The 21115-nt window shown below is 43.1% G+C and overlaps 2 protein-coding genes across 6 annotated transcripts in view; one reads left to right on the top strand and one right to left on the bottom strand.

The window, feature by feature from the left end:
• Nucleotides 1–124: 124 nt before the first annotated feature.
• Nucleotides 125–9538, bottom strand: natd1 (protein NATD1). 2 transcript variants are annotated; one of them, XR_015090171.1, is made up of 4 exons: nucleotides 9314–9538; nucleotides 3632–3750; nucleotides 389–3547; nucleotides 125–288 (listed from the first exon to the last, which is right to left on the bottom strand). XR_015090171.1 is itself a non-coding variant. In XM_086056173.1 (3 exons), the coding sequence occupies exons 1-3, from the start codon at nucleotides 9411–9413 to the stop codon at nucleotides 3431–3433; spliced, it is 336 nt and encodes a 111-aa protein (XP_085912299.1). In that variant the 5' UTR covers nucleotides 9414–9538; the 3' UTR covers nucleotides 127–3430. The 2 variants fall into 2 exon arrangements, 1 of the variants encoding a protein (XP_085912299.1); XM_086056173.1 differs by having other exon boundaries at nucleotides 127–3547.
• Nucleotides 9539–10646: 1108 nt separating this feature from the next.
• Nucleotides 10647–21115, top strand: part of LOC147134993 (uncharacterized) — a 15386-nt gene continuing 4917 nt past the window's right edge. For 2 of the 4 annotated variants that reach the window (XM_086056769.1, XM_086056767.1), the window contains exons 1-10: nucleotides 10647–10832; nucleotides 11272–11332; nucleotides 14408–14735; nucleotides 14822–14918; nucleotides 15001–15133; nucleotides 15574–15668; nucleotides 15756–16012; nucleotides 18014–18117; nucleotides 18203–18301; nucleotides 18526–21115. The exon at nucleotides 18526–21115 is cut by the window's right edge and continues 176 nt beyond it. In XM_086056769.1, the coding sequence (XP_085912895.1) occupies nucleotides 10813–10832; nucleotides 11272–11332; nucleotides 14408–14735; nucleotides 14822–14918; nucleotides 15001–15133; nucleotides 15574–15668; nucleotides 15756–16012; nucleotides 18014–18117; nucleotides 18203–18301; nucleotides 18526–21115 (3784 nt within the window). In that variant the 5' untranslated portion in view covers nucleotides 10647–10812. Of the gene's footprint in view, nucleotides 10833–11271; nucleotides 11333–14407; nucleotides 14736–14821; nucleotides 14919–15000; nucleotides 15134–15573; nucleotides 15669–15755; nucleotides 16013–18013; nucleotides 18136–18202; nucleotides 18302–18525 lie in introns of all 4 variants that reach the window. The other 2 variants (XM_086056768.1, XM_086056766.1) reach the window with 1 other exon arrangement.

Genomic DNA, 21115 nt, shown 5'->3' with positions numbered 1-21115 from the left:
TGAAAAAAACACATTTTAATTCTTACATGAGCTAAGAAAGATGTTTGACAGTTATATCAGTTAAAGAGAGGGGAAAACCTTTGAATCCATCCATCCATTACCCAAGCTATATTGTTAATATTGGGCTCAGTACTCACCCATGCTGTGCCTCGCGTGCTCTGCCTCGTTGTTCTGTTCCCTCGCTCTAGGCTGTATACGTGCTGTAACCTGACGCCAACATAACGACTCTTCACGTTTTGGATGTGACAGCAGCTGCCACAATGTGCTATACGCTGCTGACTGTTGCATCTATGCAGTACAATGAGAGAGCAAAAACAAACAAAACAAGAAATACAGTCTATATCACTCTACAATCACTTTCACTTTTCATCGTAAATCCAGTACTAACTTGTTTTCTTCTTTTGTATTTGCCATCTCCAAAATGTTCCTGTAAAGGGCATTGCCTTCATCTTCTTTCTCTTTCAGATCTGATTTCATCCATCTGGTTCATGATCTTCATGGTTTTTGCATACCCCCCTACTGTGTAACTGCATCACACACTGTCCTTCAGTTCTTCTAATCAGATAAATGATCTGATGTATTCATTTCTTATTCCAGACATTCATGGAAACATCTTCATTTCCAGAATAGCACGCTTCTTTTCTTCTACTGACTTGAGTAGTGTTGCTTTCAATCCTTACACATCATGGCCTTTTCCTTGACGTAACCTTTTAATTTCATGGGAACTCTTCAGTCACAATTCACCCCCATACCTTCCTCCAGTTGTTCCATATTCACAATGCATGTAATATTAGTACACTTACTACCTCCTGTTTCATCTGCCATCAAACTATTTGCATTTTATTACCAATACAGTAAAAACACCAATATTTGATATCACAAAAAAACAAATTTTGTAATCTGAAGGGAATTGTGAAATGTATTGATGGTTCTGGCCATGGTATTTGAAAAATATGCAACATGGTCTATCTCTGCATACGTGGTGTGTTAGAAAAGTACTAGGACCCCCGCTACCCCAAAAAAAAAAAATCACACAGAGCCAGGTCATTTGAGTAGGGAGGTTGTTCAGCATAGCTGCTCTACTCAGCCAGGAACTGTCATATGCTCAGGGCATTGTGAGCAGCCACAAGTTGTCCAGCCAAAACTCTGGCCTCTTCTTGCACGCTGACAAAGCAAATGCGGCAGGACCTCATTGTAGACTTTGACTGTCTTACTTTCCTCGGCCTTCACAACTTTGGGGTTTTCCACTCGAAGATCCGTGACTCATCACAAGTGATGAAGTTCAAGTCTGGTCTCATTGGCGTCATCATCACTTACTCTGCTCATTGCTTGGGGACATGACACAAGAAGAGAAAAAAGGTCAGTTGCTGAAAGCTGAGGTCACAATTGTATACTCAGTGCTGAGCCCTTACATTGAAAGGAAAAACCCAAAGGTTGTAGTTTAAGTTTGCATAATCATTTGTCACACCAGACCTGGAACATTTCTAGCACACCTCATAACTTTAACTAAGATAAGCTAAGCTAATTATTGTTAATGTATGCATTCATAAATGTAAAAGCATTTTCCCACTACGTCCAAAGGAAAGAGATTTATTTTTCTGTGTCAATTACACACTCATTCCTACTTCAATCAACCATCACTTTTGGCACCTCAACACCAAACGCCGCACATTGAAAACACTCTTTCCAAGAGCCCCCGTCAGCCTTGGGCCCTCAAACCCATCATCATGAGATGGCAAACTGTAAACAACAACCAAAAACAAAACGTGAATTTCACAATACTACTCCCATTCTCTCTCAATGTGCAGTTAAGTACCGTATATGCGTATGTAATGTATTGTACATCTACCACCAGTTTGCGTGTGAATTATATTGCACGATCATACAAAATAATGACATTCATTTTTTAAATGTTATTTCTTTATTCATACAATAAAGTGTCAAGCACAAAACAACATTTTCTGAGTCAAGTGAATGTTTGAAAGGGTTAAGTCATTTAGCTCTCGAGAAAATGCACATTTACATACATATAACCAAGAAATGAAATATTGCCTATTAATAGGTGATTGCCACCTAGTAAACTAGTATTTTATGCATTTAAAGCAGTCAGTCGGCCCTACTTGAACATGAATAACAAATATGAATATAGTGCTGCCATAGTGTAAGGAATTTCCTGAGGTTTGCATCTCCTCAACACCTAGATTGTCAACAGCAAAGGGAGCCAAACTAGGGGAAAACCACAGTGAAACATTTGAGGGATTATGATTTTACAACACAATGATATCTATCATTGTAAAATCCAAAAGCACGATTCTTCGCAGTGCCGACGGAAGAAGCTGACAAACAACAATAGGAACGTAGTGAGTAAACGCCAGCCATCCAGTTTCAAGTTCTATAATCAACAAATGATGTGGTAGAACATGATTAGAAATGCCCCTGAATGCAGCTGTGCTGTTTTTAAAATGCTGGTTTGTTCATTTGCACACTTCACAGTGACAGGCTATCGCATGGGTGTCAGAAATAAAAAGGTTTGTGTGCTGTAGTTTCATTTGTATTCTTTCCAAGTTTTGGCTTTACCAAGCCAATGTATGACCCCCTTTGTTATAGTGGTTACGTTTCTGGGAAAACCGGATCACTTCAGCCTCGCAGAAAAAACGAAAAAGGGTTGGGTGAATACAGTATATAGGGGAATTAGATAGGGATAAATTGTATATTGTTTTAATAAGGGCAATCAAATATGCATTTGCAACAATATTTCAGCCCCCAAAAACTTACAAATGGTGTGTACTGTTCAGACATTAGGTTTGACAACCTGTTTAGCGTAGCTGTCTCATTTTTTAATTTCTCGTGGGGCTAAAATGCACATTCAAGCATAGATTTGTCTGATCTCCTTTAAACTAGTGCAAGGTTGTCTTGCATCAGTTACTTTGTATGCTGCCAATTTTCATTATTACACATTGTCAGAATCCTATTGAAAAATTGACCACAGTCTGTGTCTCAACACAACATGGCGTCAGCAAGAAGGTCAAACAAACGTCAACTTTTGTGAAAAGTTGAACTCTTGTCAAGCCATCATGAAGAACAACAAAGGTGCAGACACCTTACAAGCTCTGCCTTCGACCCTTGAGCAAATAACTCAAAAAACCTTGACACACAGGTGAAGAATTCACATCCTGAATCTTTTCCATCTAATAGCCACACTGGACTCAAGTCAGCTGATTAGTGTCCTGTTTTCTGCTGAAGCAACTTCCCCTTGTTGTGGATAGATGTAACCAAGTCATGTCAGCAAAAAGGTTTCTTGCAAGGAGATCACGTGGCTTCTTCGAACAATGCCTGGAAGGTCATTTGTTGTATGCAAGCCTTTAAATCCAAAGCATACCTCACTTTTGAGAGTCTCTCTTTCTTGTCTGTCTTTTGGCACCATGTGAGGTCATTGGTAAATATGTTCAAAGTAATGAGGTTGAGGATTCTCTTTGACATATTTCTGAATGTACCAACAGGTCAGGTGAGCTTTCAGATCTTCTTCGACCACAAAGTCCATGGCTGCCTGTGTTCACAGAAGCATACTTGGATTACTCTTTGAAACTCCGCAGTACGGCACGTGACAAATGGCAATGTTGGTGTACTTTACCTTGGCCAGGTGTTTGGCAATTCCTCTCCCTCTGTAAGCATCTGGTACTTCAGTATGTTGCAGGTCTACTGTCTTCTTCCCAACATATTCATACAGAAGAACTGCACGATCGTGCGACCCTGAGGGACATCAAAGTGAACACTGTTACGTTGTCCTTCCTCAGCTCACTCGCAACCACCAAGGATGAGGATAAGGACTCACATTTAATGTGCAATCTGGACATCAACAAAGGTGATATTGAACTATCTTGGGCACCATAAGCCTCCATGAGCATTTTTACAACTGAATGTCGAATCAAAACAGAGTGATTCCATCTAAATGGCTGTCATTGGCTCGCATTGGTCTCTCTCAAATGTATCTTAAGGACTGTTGTTTTCAAACCATTCTTGTTTGGGGCGCACCTCTAATTAGAGGATAAATACTTTTTCCCACAAATTTCAGGCTAGAGCTGTCCAATCCATCCTGGGTGCATGAACTGGTGAAGCCTGCTCAAATAAGATGGATTGTTACAATGCCATTAGAATACCATGACAACGATGCAATGTATCAGACATAATACACATAACAGTGACATAATATTAACATCCATGCATTTGATATTTCAATCTATGAGATCCAATCTAGAGAAACTACAGTAATCTGATAAATTCCAGCATTCCATATCTAACATTACAAAAAGCACTAAAAAGATTACAGAGGTTGGAAAATAAAACCTGTTAAATACATGTAATAGTATTCAGTATAATATAAAGCAGTACAAACTGTAAAAAAAATAACATTTGTTGATTTGATTAAATGCTACAATAACACCCCTCTGGTAGTATTCATCTATATTTATTATTAGAGGTGATTAAGATGATAATTTGTATCAAACTGATGAGTGGAGAAAACGTCAACACATACAGTTCACATTGAGTGGAAATGTGATATGTTGGTAACACAACCAAACACAATGTAATTATTGAAAGATTGTTTTATATAAAATAATAGCAGCAAGTAGAAACTTTTTATAAAGTGGTTATTTTGCCATGACCGGCAACTTGCCACCCATCTTAATTTTGCCGTGAATCTCACAAGAACTACAAGTACAGATTCTGTGCCAGTTAAAGTTGTGTCAGCTTGTGCGCAGTCGGTAGAGTGGTCGCTCCAAAGGTGATGCTTTATTCCTTCGGGTCCCAGGTTTGAATCCCGCTCTGTAACTTTTTATTTGATTTGATTTAACTATGTTGACAATTTCTTGCAGCCAGTTGGGAGTTGTAAACAAGCCGTTTTGTTTGACATAGTGGGAGGGGCCAAAGGGGTCGGGTGCCGTGTGAGCTGGGCGGCGGCAGAAGACAGGGACCTTGGCGGTCCGATCCCCGGCAACAAAAACTAGCTCTTGGGACATGGAATGTCACCTCTCTGGCAGGGAAGGAGCCTGAGCTGGTGTGTGAGGCTGAGAGGTTCCGATTAGATATAGTCGGGCTCACCTCCACGCACAGCTTGGGTTCTGGTCCCAGTCCTCTCGAGAGGGGTTGGACACTCTTCCACTCTGGAGTTGTCCAGGGTGAGAGGCGCCGAGCAGGTGTGGGCATACTTATTGCCCCCCGGCTTGGCGCCTGTATATTGGGGTTTACCCCGGTGGACGAGAGGGTAGCCTCCCTCCGCCTGAGGGTGGGGGGACGGGTCCTGACTGTTGTTTGTGCTTATGCACCAAACGGCAGCGCAGAGTACCCACCCTTTTTGGAGGTCTTGGAGGGTGTGCTGGAGGGGGCTCCACCTGGGGACTCCGTCGTTCTGCTGGGGGACTTCAATGCTCACGTGGGCAATGACAATGAGACCTGGAGAGGTGTGATTGGGAGGAACGGCCACCCCGATCTGAACCCGAGCGGTGTTTGGTTACTGGACTTCTGTGCTCATCACGGATTGTCCATAACGAACACCATGTTCAAGCATAAGGGTGTCCATATGTGCACTTGGCACCAGGATACCCTAGGCCGCAGTTCGATGATCGACTTTGTAGTCGTATCATCGGACTTGCGGCCGCATGTTTTGGACACTCGGGTGAAGAGAGGGGCGGAGCTGTCAACTGATCACCATCTGGTGGTGAGTTGGCTCCGATGGTGGGGGAAGATGCCGGTCCGACCTGGCAGACCCAAACGTATTGTGAGGGTTTGCTGGGAACGTCTGGCAGAATCCCCTGTCAGAAGGAGTTTCAATTGCCACCTCCGGCAGAACTTTTCCCACGTCCCAGGGGAGGCGGGGGACATCGAGTCCGAGTGGACCATGTTTCGTGCCTCCATTGTTGAGGCGGCCGATCGGAGCTGTGGCCGCAAGGTGGTCGGTGCCTGTCGTGGCGGCAATCCCCGAACCCGCTGGTGGACACCAGCGGTAAGGGATGCTGTCCAGCTGAAGAAGGAGTCCTATCGGGCCTTTTTGGCCTGCGGGACCCCGGAGGCAGCTGACGGGTACCGGCTGGCCAAGCGGAATGCAGCTCTGGCGGTTGCTGAGGCAAAAACCCGGGTGTGGGAGGAGTTTGGGGAGGCCATGGAAAATGACTTCCGGACGGCTTCGAGGAAATTCTGGTCCACCATCCGACGTCTCAGGAGGGGGAAGCAGTGCACCATTAACACTGTTTATAGTGGAGATGGGGTGCTGCTGACCTCAACTCGGGACGTTGTGGGTCGGTGGGGAGAGTACTTCGAAGACCTCCTCAATTCCACCGACACGCCTTCCACTGAGGAAGCAGAGCCTGGAGACTCTGAGGTGGGCTCTCCTATCTCTGGGGTTGAAGTAACCGAGGTAGTCAAAAACCTCCTCGGTGGCAAAGCTCCGGGGGTGGATGAGATCCGCCCGGAGTTCATAAAGGCTCTGGATGTTGAGGGGCTGTCACGGTTGACACGTCTCTACAACATCGCGTGGACATCGGGGACAGTGCCTCTGGATTGGCAGACCGGGATGGTGGTCCCCCTTTTTAAGAAGGGGGACCGGAGGGTGTGCTCCAATTACAGAGGGATCACACTCCTCAGCCTCCCCGGCAAGGTCTATTCAGGGGTGCTGGAGAGCAGGGTCCGTCGGAAGGTCGAATCCCGGATTCAGGAGGAGCAATGTGGTTTTCGTCCTGGCCGTGGAACAGTGGACCAGCTCTACACCCTCAGCAGGGTCCTCGAGGGTGCATGGGAGTTTGCCCAACCGGTCTACATGTGTTTTGTGGACTTGGAGAAGGCGTTCGACCGTGTCCCTCGGGGAGTTCTGTGGGGGGTGCTTCGGGAGTACGGGGTACCGAGCCCCCTGATAAGGGCTGTCCGGTCCCTGTACCACCGATGCCAGAGTTTGGTCCGAATTGCCGGCAGTAAGTCGGATTCGTTTCCTGTGGGGGTTGGACTCCGCCAAGGCTCTCCTTTGTCACCGATTCTGTTCATAACCTTTATGGACAGAATTTCTAGGCGCAGCCGAGGTGTCGAGGGGGTCCGGTTTGGTGGCCTCAGTATTGCATCTCTGCTTTTTGCAGATGATGTGGTACTGTTGGCTTCTTCAAGCCGCGATCTCCAACTCTCGCTGGAGCGGTTCGCAGCCAAGTGTGAAACGGTCGGAATGAAGATCAGCACCTCCAAATCTGAGACCATGGTCCTCAGTCGGAAAAGGGTGGCGTGCCCTCTCCGGGTCGGGGATGGGATTCTGCCCCAAGTGGAGGAGTTCAAGTATCTTGGGGTCTTGTTCACGAGTGAGGGTAAGATGGAACGGGAGATCGACAGGCGGATCGGTGCAGCGTCTGCTGTGATGCGGACCCTGTATCGGTCTGTCGTGGTCAAGAAGGAGCTTAGCCGAAAGGCGAAGCTCTCAATTTACCGGTCGATCTACGTTCCTACTCTCACCTATGGTCATGAGCTGTGGGTCATGACCGAAAGAACAAGATCTCGGATACAAGCGGCCGAAATGGGTTTCCTTCGCAGGGTGTCCGGGCTCTCCCTTAGAGATAGGGTGAGAAGTTCGGCCATCCGGGAGGGACTCCAAGTCGAGCCGCTGCACCTCCGCGTCGAGAGGAGCCAGTTGAGGTGGCTCGGGCATCTGATTAGGATGCCTCCTGGACGCCTCCCTGGTGAGGTGTTCCGGGCATGTCCCACCGGCAGGAGACCCCGAGGACGACCCAGAACACGCTGGAGAGACTATGTCTCCCTGCTTGCCTGGGAACGCCTTGGGATCCTTCTGGAAGAGCTGGAGGATGTTGCTGGGGAGAGGGAAGTCTGGCCTTCCCTGCTGAAGCTGCTGCCTCCGCGACCCGACTTCGGATAAGCGGGAGATCATGGATGGATGGATGGATAGTTATTGAAGAATTTAATAGTTACACAGATGAACAATTTCAATGTTGCTTGTGAAACAAAAATAATTGGCAAAATAATTAGGGACTCACAAAAATAAAAGGTTATGGTAAGGGTAAGGATTAGTAGGACGGTAATAATAAATAGACGGATATATTAATGAAAAACAAAAACAGATTGGGGTTAGAATTTAGGAACGTTCAAGAGTTTAACCTACATAGTGTAGAGCTCACGGGGCAGTAAGAGGCAACTGCACTTAAATTTTTGTAAACAAAAGAACAAGCTCACAGTCACTTTTATTATCCAACAGAATTACAGGTGTAAGCAAGTCATTAGTCAACACATCATGCACGATCACGGTGTCAAATCAAAACTAAAATTATCACATAACAGCAAACTGAATGGCATACTAGCCAAATAATGAAACAACTAAAACAAGGACTGTAGAAATAATTCACACAAAACATGCATTTTAAATGCTATTTACATCCTTAGTGATGTACAGCATGCTGGGAGCACATCAGCGACGCTAAACTCTTAACATAGGAAGCCAGTAGAAGCGAAACACGGCAGCACATCACATCACGCTGAAAAAATAACCTATTCACGGCCAACTTAATAGTCGATTCACGGCAGGCCCAGAATTCCCTGCTCCAGCGATTAACCAATCAGAGCCGTTCACGGCAAAATAACAAGAGCAGAAGAGTTGCCGGTCAGGGCAAAATAACCACTGCCAACTTTTTTTTTTTTATCTCCTGTTGTCTTACCTAAATTATGTCTGATTAAAGAGTTGCACTGTAATTAAAGGCTGCATGACCGACATTATTGATAATATAAGCAAAGTGGATTGATGTGATTTCATTCTGCTATTTTTCTAATCAATACTTCAAAGCCTACCAAATAACATTAAAAAAAGATTAAGTGTGAAGTCTGAATCTAGAGATTTTTAGTATGCTTTTAAACCAAACATCAATCAATCAATCAGGTTTTAGACACCAGCAATCAGGTTATTGCTTCTCATATCATTGTTGTGTTAACATTTTTTTTTTCGTTTAATTTTCCCTAATCTATAATTTCATTGTTTGCCTGGATAAAATGTGGATTAGTTCGTTCTATGCACGGTTTTTTGCTAACACGTCGTTTGGCTTTGTTTTGTGATAACAATGTATCGTTTGTATTAGTCTTATTCGTGTTTTCCCATACTGCACCACAACAAGTCATGTATGGGCCTATGAGTAAATAGTATCATGTCTGCAATTATTTCTGCAAAATGAAGTGTTGCGCTTCCTACGCTAAATGAAGCTTAGTTAACAACAAGCTGTGAGCTAGCATTAGCCAAAAGCTACCAGTGCCATCACCATCACCAACATCACGTTGAACATACCGTTTAGTCTAATGACAAATTGTCGACGCTTTTTGTCGTGTTCCACCTGGATTTGGGGGTTGTTGGCGTCGAAGACATTTACTTGTGCTGTGTGAGCCATAGCGTAGGGTTAAAAAAAAACACGACGACGATGATGTGGACACGATTGTGCAGCGGTGCCAAGCAGAAATGGCCCCAGAGTAGACTACATGGAAAGCAAAACACTTCATGCAAAGAAATCAGCTGGAGAACCACGTGATGTCTGGCCAATCAGCGCCTGGCTAGTGGGCGGGAACAAAAAATGAAACCGCTCATAGAAATGTTTTTTTCTCTCTTAGAAATGACTACATGGTGCTTCGATGACGCATTGCCGGTTGGTACCTCACAACATTCATAACACTGACTTGCGTAGAGGATGACGTCAGTCAATGCAATGATTTTACAATCATGACATCATTGCTCCATCGTTACGTGTTTGTGTGACACACTACACCAGTACTCCCCAACTTTTACTGAACCAAGGCACACACACATACACATTTACATTAAAAACCATAACAGCACATCACCAAACAAAATGTCACAAAACATTGGTACCTTGACTAACCCGTAAGTGTCCCCAATTTACTGGCGTCATCTGGTGGCATCTTGGTGCAATTAGAAAAAAAACGTATTGGAATTGCGCTCAAGGTCCTCTTCTATGCATGTCGTTGTTTTTTTTTTAACAAACACAAGCAATACATTAATCTCTATTGCAATAAACTACAATATCAGATTTATTATACATAAATGTTTTGGTCTATGTTAGCTTTACACTAAAATAAAGCAGAATTAACAATGAACGAATATGAGACAGATTATTCACTTCAATTAGAGTTGTTAATTTACTAAACACGTTAACTTGCAGTCTTTTAAACGTTCACTATGAGAGCTTCACAAAATTCTATCAAACAAGTGTGGCGTAAACATAAATCAGTAAATCATCACATCACAACAATAATGCAAATGAATCTGTGGCTGGATCATATCAACTTTTCATGTTTCATAAAGTGATCATCTGTAAACATGTAAACTGCACACTGAGAATATATAATTACAATAGAAGTGAGTTCATGTGCGGTACCTTGTTATTCAAGTGGTTCTTGGCAAAGTCAAAACTCTTGTCTACAATATAGTAAACTTTGTGGCCACATTTGGAGGATTTCAAAGATGTGCCAAATTACTGTGTGGTAATCCTGTTAATCTTTTAACCTCATTCCTCAAAACTAATGGAGTTTGTCAACTCTCTCATGGATTAGGAATGTCCAACACTTCTCCACACTGCTGTTTGTGATTTGTTCGCTCATTTGTGAGCAATAGCACAACTGTTTTTCCAGTTGGATGGATCATTTAGTCAGGTCTCCGTTTTGTTTTAACATTTTAAAGATTATTTTTAATGATCTTATGCTTCAGATTTTTTTCCCACTCAGATGTAAAAAGTTGGATTTTCATTCAGTAAATTCTTCAGATCTTCACTGAAAATGATGTCCAGGGCTCCAAGGTAAGAAAAGAATTGGCATTTCATTTTTTTGGTAACGAACGAACGACAAAGAAAGAAAGAAAGAAAGAAAGAAAGAAAGGAAGAAAGAAAGAAAGAAAGAAAGAAAGAAAGAAAGAAAGAAAGAAAGAAAGAAAGAAAGAAAGAAAGAAAGAAAGAAAGAAAGAAAGTAAATGACCAATTGTGGCTTTAATATGTTGGAATTCTGAAACAAAATGGTCCAAAATGTTTGTGACCAACAAAAATGACTTTACAGTGTGATAATTTCCTGTGGGAGAAATTCCTTTCGTTTACAATATTTGTTGGAAAAAACAAATTGTCATGGCAATTAATTCATGCAAAAGTGTGATTTAATGCAAATAATGCATTGTCTGTCTGCCTTTACCCATATTTTTAAAGGCTGAATTTGATTACAATATCCACTTTTTTGTTTGAATATTAGGTGGCCTGAGGTCCTGGTTAACACTAAAATTCATAAACCTACACAAAAGAAAGGAGGAAAGGTAGGTTACCATTATGCAACCTTTTAGTTGTATGAAAACATCATTTTCAAGCACACTTCCAAATGTCCCATTAAATGTAGTTGGTTCGTATGAATGGACAGTAATGTGAGTCGGTACAGTACAGTACACACATTTGTGTGCTGTAGCAACATTTGTTCATATTATGTAGTCATTATTGGATCAACTCGATTTGATTTCAAATACTTTTAGTTTGTAAGTCATGTATCCAGAGACAGACCCGATTGTCTCAGTAGGTGAGGCTGAACCTACAGTGATAGACTGTCTATAACCTATTTGTGCGATTAAGGTACTGCTATTGCTTGTTTGTGTGCGTGGGCGTGTGTGTGTGTCTGTGTGCGCGTGTGTGTGTGTGTGTGTCGGCGTGTGTCTGTGTGTGTCTATGATCACTGAGTTAGTCAGATGGCACTTAAGCAAATTAAGAGATCTTGTTGGGATTTAACAGTTTGCAACAGAGGTTATTGGATTGAACAAGTCCAGTTGACGGTCCAAACTGACATGTGGTTGAGCACGATGTCGGACATTTCTACACACTTTTCTTCAAAATAACACCAGAAACACCACCACCAACAATAACAAATTCATTTCAGTTTTCTGTCTTTACTTCCAGTATAGTTTTACTGAATCTCGGTTGTAAGTCAGTATCTTTTCTTTCTCCGTTATAGCAAAACAGCAAAGGCCTCCCTATCACGCTGATGAACTATTGTGTTCAATGACTGTTAAATGTTAAATTACTGACTTCAATTGGAGACAAGGATTGAGTTTGGGCTCTGAATCTCAAGCATTGCTAATTTTTTACTACCCCTCCAAGGACGTTCCTTTTATATTTGTGATTTACCTTAATTAATTATATATATATATTTGGCTTTCGAGTGACATTTGGGGATGCACCTCAAGTCACTATACCTCTCTGTACAGGTGAACTTCATTTGACCTTATGTCAACTTTTGAATGCACATGTCCAACTGTTGAGTATTTCACTACTTTTTGCACAACTTGCTATTCTCTGACAAAGAGCTGAAAGACAAAGTTTGCAACAGGCATTTGAGCCATAAATTGACCAATACATTTACAAGCATTTCTATGTGTCTGTGACTTTTCCAGTATCTCTCTTGTAACATGCTGATGACACTGTGTGAGAATCTCAGTTTAGTTGTTTAGGTGTCCCTGAGAACACTCTGTTTGAAGCCTCGCCATGGCGAGGTTTTAATGTTTTATTGTTATTGTCTTGGTCTCATGACGTCAAACTCTGAACAGCAGCATGATGAAGAGGACCGTTTAAAAACTTTCAAAAGTGCATGGGTCAAAAGTAACCCAAATTGGGTGAGATAGCTAAGGAAGTATTGGGTCCAAAAGTGACCAAACCATGTGTCATGTCATGTTCCAAACCGCTTATCCTGTACCGGGTCGCGGGGAGGTACTGGAGCCTATCCCAGCTGACAGTGGGCAAAAGGCAGTCTACACCCTGAACTGGTTGCCAGCCAGTCGCAGGGGACACACAAACACCGTCACTGAGCGGGAACCGATCCCATGCTGCCTGCACACAACTCAGGCATGTGTTCCACTACAGCATCAGTGACCCTGTGACCAAACCAAAGTTTGGTTATTTATACACAGTGCACTGGGCTGAGGATTTGACTCAGTTCATCGGGCCAAGATTTTGATCTAACAAGGGGTAAAAACCATTCCTACCAAGAAATGGGTTACCAGGTTCAAGTGGTTAAAAATAACACTACGTTTATTGCCAACATTTTCTAAGAAGAAGAAGAAGAAGCAACTTCAGGGGTCAAGGTCACTGATTTGATATGCTTAGCACAGTTTTTAAACCGAATGCCCTTCCTGACACCATCCAATCCTAAATTAGCGGTGTAATCTACGGAGCCATCCAGCCTTCACTAACACATTCCAAGCATATTAAATTAAATCTATTTCAACCTCTGTACACAAAATTAAAAAATGGCAAGCAGCTATAGCTCTTTGGCCTGCCCAAATCCAATCTTCAACCCATTAATCTGCTGGGTCAAAATAAATAACCCAACCTTGGGTAAATGTCACCCAATCTTCTGAAATTCACAGCTACCCAACAAGTAGGTTTGGAAAACAACTCAGCATTTTTTTACGTGTATTCTAACTGAGCCAGGAAAGGTGTGGGCTCATATCATGGCTCAAATGTAAGTTATGAATTTCACCATTCAGCACCTTGTTAGAGATCAGCAAGGTATTGTTGTTGGTTGTTTTTTTTTTTTTACAAATATTGAAATATTGCACACTTAGACATAAGTATTCAAATGTTTGAATACTTAGACATAATACAGTTGGAGATAAGTATTCAAATGTTTGGAGGGTCAAATTACATTGTAAATATAAATAGTAGAGAATCAAGAATTTGTTTTTGTTTTTAGTTGTTGTTTTTCTGGACGTTCATTTCATTTCACGTTTATTTGAAAAGGGACAGCTGCAACAACATAGACGATTTAAAGAGGAGGTCAACCCCCCCAAAATTCTTTAGTCAACCCCAAAAAATTCTTTACAATAATATGTTTTATGCAGTTCTGCTAGTCTAAACACGGCATTCTGATTAATATTGCGTTGGTGGAATATGAGTTAAGCAGTAAAATCCACCTGTTTTTGTCCATCCCAGGGGGCGTCCATTTTGCCACTTGCTGTCGACTGAAAATGACATCACAGTTTCTCAGGGCTCACGGCTCACCTGATTTCTGAAGCTGAGCCGTGAGCCCTGAGAAACTGTGATGTCATTTTCACACAATATCCGCCCCCTTTGATGGATGAAAACAGGCAGGTTTTACTGCTTAACTCATATTCCACAAAGGCAATTGTAATCAGAATTCTGTGTTTAGACAAGTGGGGGCATAAAACATTATTGTGTAGAAAATGTTTGGGTTGACTTCCCCTTTAAAGAGAAATATCTAATGTACAGCATCCTAACATGTATAGCTAATGCTAATTTCCAATGTCTTTGTCTCTTTCCTTCATAAAAAAGCAAAAGAACCAATAAGATGTTTGAGGCCTGTATTCGTCTCTTTGTCTCTCTCAAAGGAGGCATCGTCATTAACAGTCGCCGTACCTAGTAGAGGTAAACAGGCTGGCACCGGTGCACCAAAAGCCACTTTAAATGGTCGAAGGAGTAGCAGCACCAGCAGTAGCGACAAAGACACTAAGGCTGGTGTCACTTTGAAAAGAAGCAGCCACCAAGGTTGTGGTGGTCACTGGGCTTCCAGGCCATCGTCTCGTCCGTCCAGACCTGCTCTGCATCTCTGTAGCAGTCGGAGCTTTTCATCCCTCCACACCTCCTCCCTCATAACTGCTCCGTTCATGAGGAGCAGTCGCTCTCTCAACAGACTTGACCAGAGAGCTACCGGAGACGGTAATGTACAGTCAATATGCGTTATTATTAAATAATGGCCTGTATGCATCCCAACAGAACTGAAACAGGTGATATTTCTTATATAGACTCTGATCTGGAGACAAATGCTCCAGTAAGGAAAGAAACATATTCTGGAAATAATATCCCCATTTCTGCAAAGTTGTCCTCTCGAGAGTCAATCAGGTTTGTTGTTTTTGTAGCAATGCGTCTACCATATAGAGCTGTCATGTCTTTGTGCATTAAATGATGTTTTTCATCATGGAAGGACTAACAGAGAGCTGTGTCATGGTGATGATGATGAAAAGAAGGAAATGAGCAGCTCATGTGAGACACTGGAATTGTCTTCTGAGCTTCCTAGAACCACATGTCTTCAACATGGTGATAAAGTCAAACAAGAGGTAATCTTCACTGAAAGAGAAGAGCAAGTCAACCCAAACATATTTTTGTCAAGAATGTGTTCTATGCAGGCCCACTAGTTGAAACAAGGCATTCTGATTAATACTGTATTGTGTTTGCGGAATATGAGTTAAGCAGCAAAATCTAGCCATGTCAGGGGGCGGCCATTTTGTCACAAAAACACGCAGGTCATGTGTATTTTACACCTAGTAATGTTGTACTTGTATTCTTTTTAGAGACTGTACTTTTTTTACTTTTACTTAAAGACTTCTGCATTAATCAGCAACCTGAATGCTTATGTAAATTTGAAATATACAAGTAAACATTTTATAAGGAAACAGTTGCAGATGAGGAGAATCCAATGTAATACAAGTGGTGCCAACGTCTCTTCTCATTAACTAAAGTGTGTGTAATAAGTGGAAGTTTCTGTATCTTTGTACAGAACAAAGAGGGAGGATACTCATTGGTGACAAGAGGGATTAGATGCAATTTGATCCAAACAGTGCAAAATGTGAGGTCCACACCTGCTGCTGCAAGGTAAATAGATTTGGACCCCTCAACTCTTGCTAGTTTACATCTTGTTTTCTGTCCGAAAACTATTTTTCTAAAATATTTTCCTCACAGCACCCAACAGGAACTAAACACTAAGGATGATTCCCAAGTGGAGCATCAAGACAACCGCTGGCAAGAAAACACATGCTGTGAAGGTGCAGAAGATTCAGAGAAAGCAAACGAAGAAGAGATCAAACTGCAGCAAAAGATGGAGGAAACATCTGCTGACATAAGCTCTGTGTCGTCTCTCAGCCTGTCGCCCACCTCCTCACCATGCACTGGCTCGCCATCACCTTTCAGTCCTACACAGCAGGTGGAAGAAGGCAAAGGTACTGAAACACTGAACGTCAATGATCTATTGGTTTTTGTTATCACCGCCTGCCAAGGAGATTTGTCTGTTTTTGTCTGGTGTTAGTTACAACTTCTGTTAGTTAATAAATTGCATGAAACTTCAATTTTTGTGATGGCTTGGTAATTCTTGACATAAGTATCACACTGAAATTTGGTGAAAATTTACTCAATGACGTTGTCAGAAAATGCTCAAGATTTATAATTCCTTTAAAGTGGAAATCAACCCCCAAATTTTCTTCACAATAATATGTTCTATGCAGCCCTACTAGTCTAAACACGGCATTCTGATTAATATTGCGTTTGTGGAATATGAGAAATCCGTCTGTTTTTAGCTAGCTCAGGGGGCGGCCATTTTGTCACTTCTGTCGATTGAAGATGATATCGAAGTTGCTGAGGGCACAGATGACCACCAATCATAGCTTAGCTTCAGAAAACAGTTGAGCCATGATTGGTCGTTACCTGAGCCCACCAATCATAGCTCAGCTTCAGAAAACAGGTGAGCCATAATTGGTCGTTACCTGAGCCCTCAGCAACTGTGATGTCATTTTCAGTCGACACAAGTGACAAAATGGCCGCCCCCTGAGATGGCTAAAACGGGTGGCTTTTGCTGCTTAACTCATATTCCACAAATGCAATATTAATCAGAATGCCATGTTTAGACTAGTGGTGCTGCATTAGATATATTATTGTTAAGAAATGGAGAAAGGGTTGACTTCCCCTTAATCACTTTATCAAAGTACAGTATATTGCTGTAAGAGAATCAACTGATATGAATTAAAAGTGCAAGGTCCAAAGAATTCAAAGTGGAAAAAAAATTGTTTGATGTAAATGTGAAATTACTTTAGGTAGAATACTTTATTACTTTAATCAAGTTCCTTGACTCAACAGCAAAATTATCAATGTTGAACAGAAAAAACATCTCCAATGAAGGCAAAGTCCATGAACGTAATATAGCCTCCTGGCACACAACTGCATTTAAATAATATTTGGTCTTAACAGCCAATACTATGATGCAATAGAGTCCCTTCTTTGTTTTTTGTTGTTGTTTTTTTTGTTTTTTTTCTCAAAGAGTAAACTGCAGTTTTGTAAATTTCAGTAAATCCACACTATTTTACATAACTTCATCGTGATTTCCATCCATTAAAGCGTAAGTCAACCCAAACATATATTTTTTTCAAGACTATGTTCCCAGCAGGCCCACTAGTTGAAACACGGCATTCTGATTAATTTTGCGTTTGTGGAATATAAGTTAAGCAGCAAAATACACTAGTTTTTAGCCATCTCTCGGAGCGGCCATTTTGTCTTCTGTTGACCAAAAATGACATCACAACTGCTGACAACGACCAATCAGGGCTGATTTGTTTTCTGAATCTGAGCCGTGATTGGTCGTTGTGAGCAGTTGTGATGTCATTTTTTAGTTGACAGAAGACAAAATGGCCGCCCCAAGAGATGGCTAAAAGCGAGTGAATTTTGCTGCTTAACTTATATTCCACAAATGCAAAATTAATCAGAATGCCATGTTTCAACTAGTGGGCCTGCTGGGAACATAGTCTTGAAAAAAATATGTTTGGGTTGACTTCTGCTGCAAGTATCTGTTCCGGGTGTCCTCATGACGGTTGTGGGTGTGCATTTAGAAAATTAATATAACAGTTAAATCCAAATTAGAAGCTGCAACATCAAACAAAGTTGCATTCGACAGTGATTTTAACCTGAGTGTTAATTGGCTGCAATTTGCTTTATGGTAGAAGTTTTACTTTAATCTTTTCTGCAACAAAGGAAATGATATATTCAGGCTTGATTCTGAAGAGCTATCTTGATACACTTTCCATTCTTTACCGTGAAGTTTAGTGTAATCGCCTGGATGGTGCATGCCACCACCCTTACCTTATCAGTTTTTCACTTGTATTCATCCGTATAGTCTCTGATTAAACTAGTTGCTCTTTGACTGAATGTAATTGTGTGTATGACTTTCCATGCAGTGGCCTTGACATATTCACCATCATGTGTGATGCAGTCAAATGAAGACAGTTCTGATCAAGAGCGTCGTCCTTCTGAAGCCGAAAGAGGGCAACTTGTCAAAGAGGTCAGACAGACGTGCCACGTACGTGAATCTACTGAAACAAGGATTCTACATTCTAATTAATTTAAGAGCTCGTTTGCATCTACAGCTGGGACTAACGCAGAAGGAAGTGTCTCGACTTCTACAGTTAAACAGCAAACTGCAACATGAACTACAGCAAGAAAGGGAGAGTCATTTAAGAGAAAAGGTTATTCAAATTCATGAATGGCATATACATTTTTTATTATATTTTGTCTTTATCCTCATATCTCGTTTAGTATCATCACACATGACTTACAGTTCATTGTCCACACAGAAATATGCACATTATCACATTACAAGATTTTGAAGTTAACTTGGCAAACAGTTATCTAGAGAACCGTGTACTATTGTCCATCTTTTTTTTCTTTTTTTTTTTTTTTTACATTGCAGAATGATCTATTCAATTTTGACTCGTCATCAGAGCCAGCTTCGACGCTGCGCCGATTACAAAAGATGAACCGCGAACTCCGTGTTGAATTGGAGGCACAAAAGAGAATACAGGAGGAAGCCAGGGAAGCCGAACTACGTCAGAGAGTGGACCGCTTAGCTCAACAAGCACAGCTGCTCGTGAAAGGGGATGCGACAGCGCTCGCTCAGGCCCAGCTAGAGCAAGAACGAAGATGGTTCCATGAGCGGCGAATGGAGTGGGAACGTTCCGTCACCTCTTTGAAGACCCAGCTGAGTTTCAGCGAAGAAAAGAGGAAAGGGTCAGAGCTGCGCACGACACTCCTACAGGAGGAGTCGGACCGTCACCGGGCTCTCCGGCAGGAGGCTGAGGAGCTGAGGAAGGCTCTGCAAGAGGCCACAACGCAACTCCGCACCAATGAGGATGCGCAGGCTCAAAAAGAGTCCCTCCTGCAGAAGCATCTCATGCTCCTTCGAGCAAGCCAGGACCGAGAACGGAAGAGTTTGGCAGCCAGCTTGGCCAGGGCGGAGCAACACTCGCAAGAACTTCAGGAGAGATGGGATCGAGCCGAGCGGCAAGTTGAGAGCCTGAATGAGGCGCAAATGCGCAGTAGGGACATTGAAGACGCCCAACAGCAACTTCAAGAGGAGTTAGCGTCTTCAGTGGCTGCTGTGCAGAAGCACCGAGATGAAAAAGAGCAGATCGAGCAACAGTGTCGAGAGCTGCAGAATCACCAGTCGGAGGCACGTGAGGAAATAAGCAGGCTGCAGAGTTACTTGGAAACAGTCGAGGCCCACTATCAGGACATTAAAAATTCATACAAGAGTAGCACAGAGGAGCTGCTGGCAGTTTTGGAGAAGGCACAACAAAGGGAGGCTGAAGCTCAAGAAATGCGAGCCGGCTTTGAGAGGCTCCTTGACGCGAAGGAGCGAGAGCTGAGCGAGGTCTTGCTGAAGATGGAAGTCTTAGGTAATAGTCTGGAGGAGACGGAAGCACAATTCAACCAAATGCTCAAGGTGTGCACCTGCGGCTCTTCTCATGTGGACGATGAGTCTTTGGAGGAAGTGCTGCACACGGAGGAGATGGTGGAGCCCCGTTTAATAAGTGGCAGCAGGTCAGAGGAAAGAGACCTGAATGATCAGAGCAGCCGTCATCGCGCAAGAGTCCGCTCCCACTCACTTGGCCCGTCGCACCAGTACATCATCACTTCAGGAGACCACCCGGAACGCTTTACGTCGGTGATCCAGTTACTTGAAACCAAGCTTTTCGTAACAGAGGAGAAACTACGGGAAATCACCGAGCGACTGGAGGAACGGCAGGATCACAAAACCTGCCCGGACCCTCGTCTTAACTCCCGGCATCTCGCTCTGCTGCTTCACAGCCGGGCCAGGCGCAGCCAACGCTTTGCTCAGGAGACAGAAAACCTTTGCGGGCTTTTGGCCGGGCGCTTTCAGCTCGCGCTGAATATCATACAAAGCTGCCGGGAGACGCTTCAAACCAGCGCCACTATTGAATTGACCGACTTTGAGGGGAGGCTATCAGCTGTTGAGACATGTCTTCGGCAGGGACAGAATGATGCAGAAAAACAACAAAATGCGTCTTTTCATGCCTACAAAGCCGAGGATAAAATCCCCAGCGCTGTATTGGCTGGAGCTGAGAGCAGCATTGATTCCGAGTGTGACCTCACTCACACAGTACATTCAGAGGACATCATAAGTGTTGGGGAGTATTTGATGAGAGAATTAGCTGTAGTTGAAAAAATGCTGGCAGCCCTAAAGAGTCCAAATGAGCAACTCCAACTTTCCGTCCCGAGAGAAGACGGTATGACTGTGGCACACAGGTACAACCTCATCATCTCCCAAATACTGAGCTTAAAAAAGACTCAATTAGAGGAAGGCGGAGCTCGAGAAGACCACGAAATCATCATTCGAGCCTGCACTGAAGCAGAGTTAATCTATGCTGCCTTTACACTCCAGCAACAATATCAGAAAGGCTCCCGGGGGCACCATGACAAAAGTCCTCCAGACGCCAGCCATCCAAAGTTTGTTTCTTATGAAGAGCTGGAGTATGAAAAGGTCCTTCAATCCGAGGACGCAACGGATGAGAAAAGGCCGCCGTGGTTCGAGCGACTTCTAACTAGGCTGCAAGGAAGAGCTAAAGTCGTGTGGCAGCTCAGTCAGGAGGTGACTTGTGTGGACGAAAACTGGGAAGCGGCCACTGTCGCGGACCTGAAGTGGATGCAGGAGCAAGCCAAGCTGGTTTATTTGTCAGACAGGCTGTACGCAGATTTGGAGCAGGAGCAGCAGCGCTGCGTAATGTTGCAGGACAAACTGCAGGCTTTGTGCCAACAGCAGGATGCCTCCTTAACTGATGAGCGGGAGGCTTTTAATCACACCTTATGCGAACTCCAGGAGGACAACAGAGCACTGAGCGAGGAACTGGAGCATGCCGAGGACAAGATAATATCCATGGAGACCGGAAACACGAGACTTCAGGAAAACAAGCAGAGAATCGAGGAATACCATAAGGAAAGAATGCAAAAACTCGAAGCGGAGTTTCAAACCAAGATAAAGG

Source organism: Filicampus tigris, chromosome 16 (assembly GCF_054856515.1).
Source record: "Filicampus tigris isolate MCC_2025a chromosome 16, RoL_Ftig_1.0, whole genome shotgun sequence".
NCBI classification, from domain to species: Eukaryota; Metazoa; Chordata; class Actinopteri; order Syngnathiformes; family Syngnathidae; genus Filicampus; species Filicampus tigris.
The sequence above is the reverse complement of the archived record's forward strand: the minus strand, read 5'-3'. Positions and strand labels throughout refer to the sequence as shown.

Coding starts and splice junctions, on each gene's coding strand:
- natd1 (XM_086056173.1), bottom strand. CDS start 9,413: ATGGCTCACACAGCACAAGTAAATGTCTTCGACGCCAACAACCCCCAA. Junction 3,751..9,313: donor ATTTGTCATTAGACTAAACG/GTATGTTCAACG, acceptor GATGTCCCTCAG/GGTCGCACGATCGTGCAGTT. Junction 3,548..3,631: donor TTGCCAAACACCTGGCCAAG/GTAAAGTACACC, acceptor CTGTGAACACAG/GCAGCCATGGACTTTGTGGT.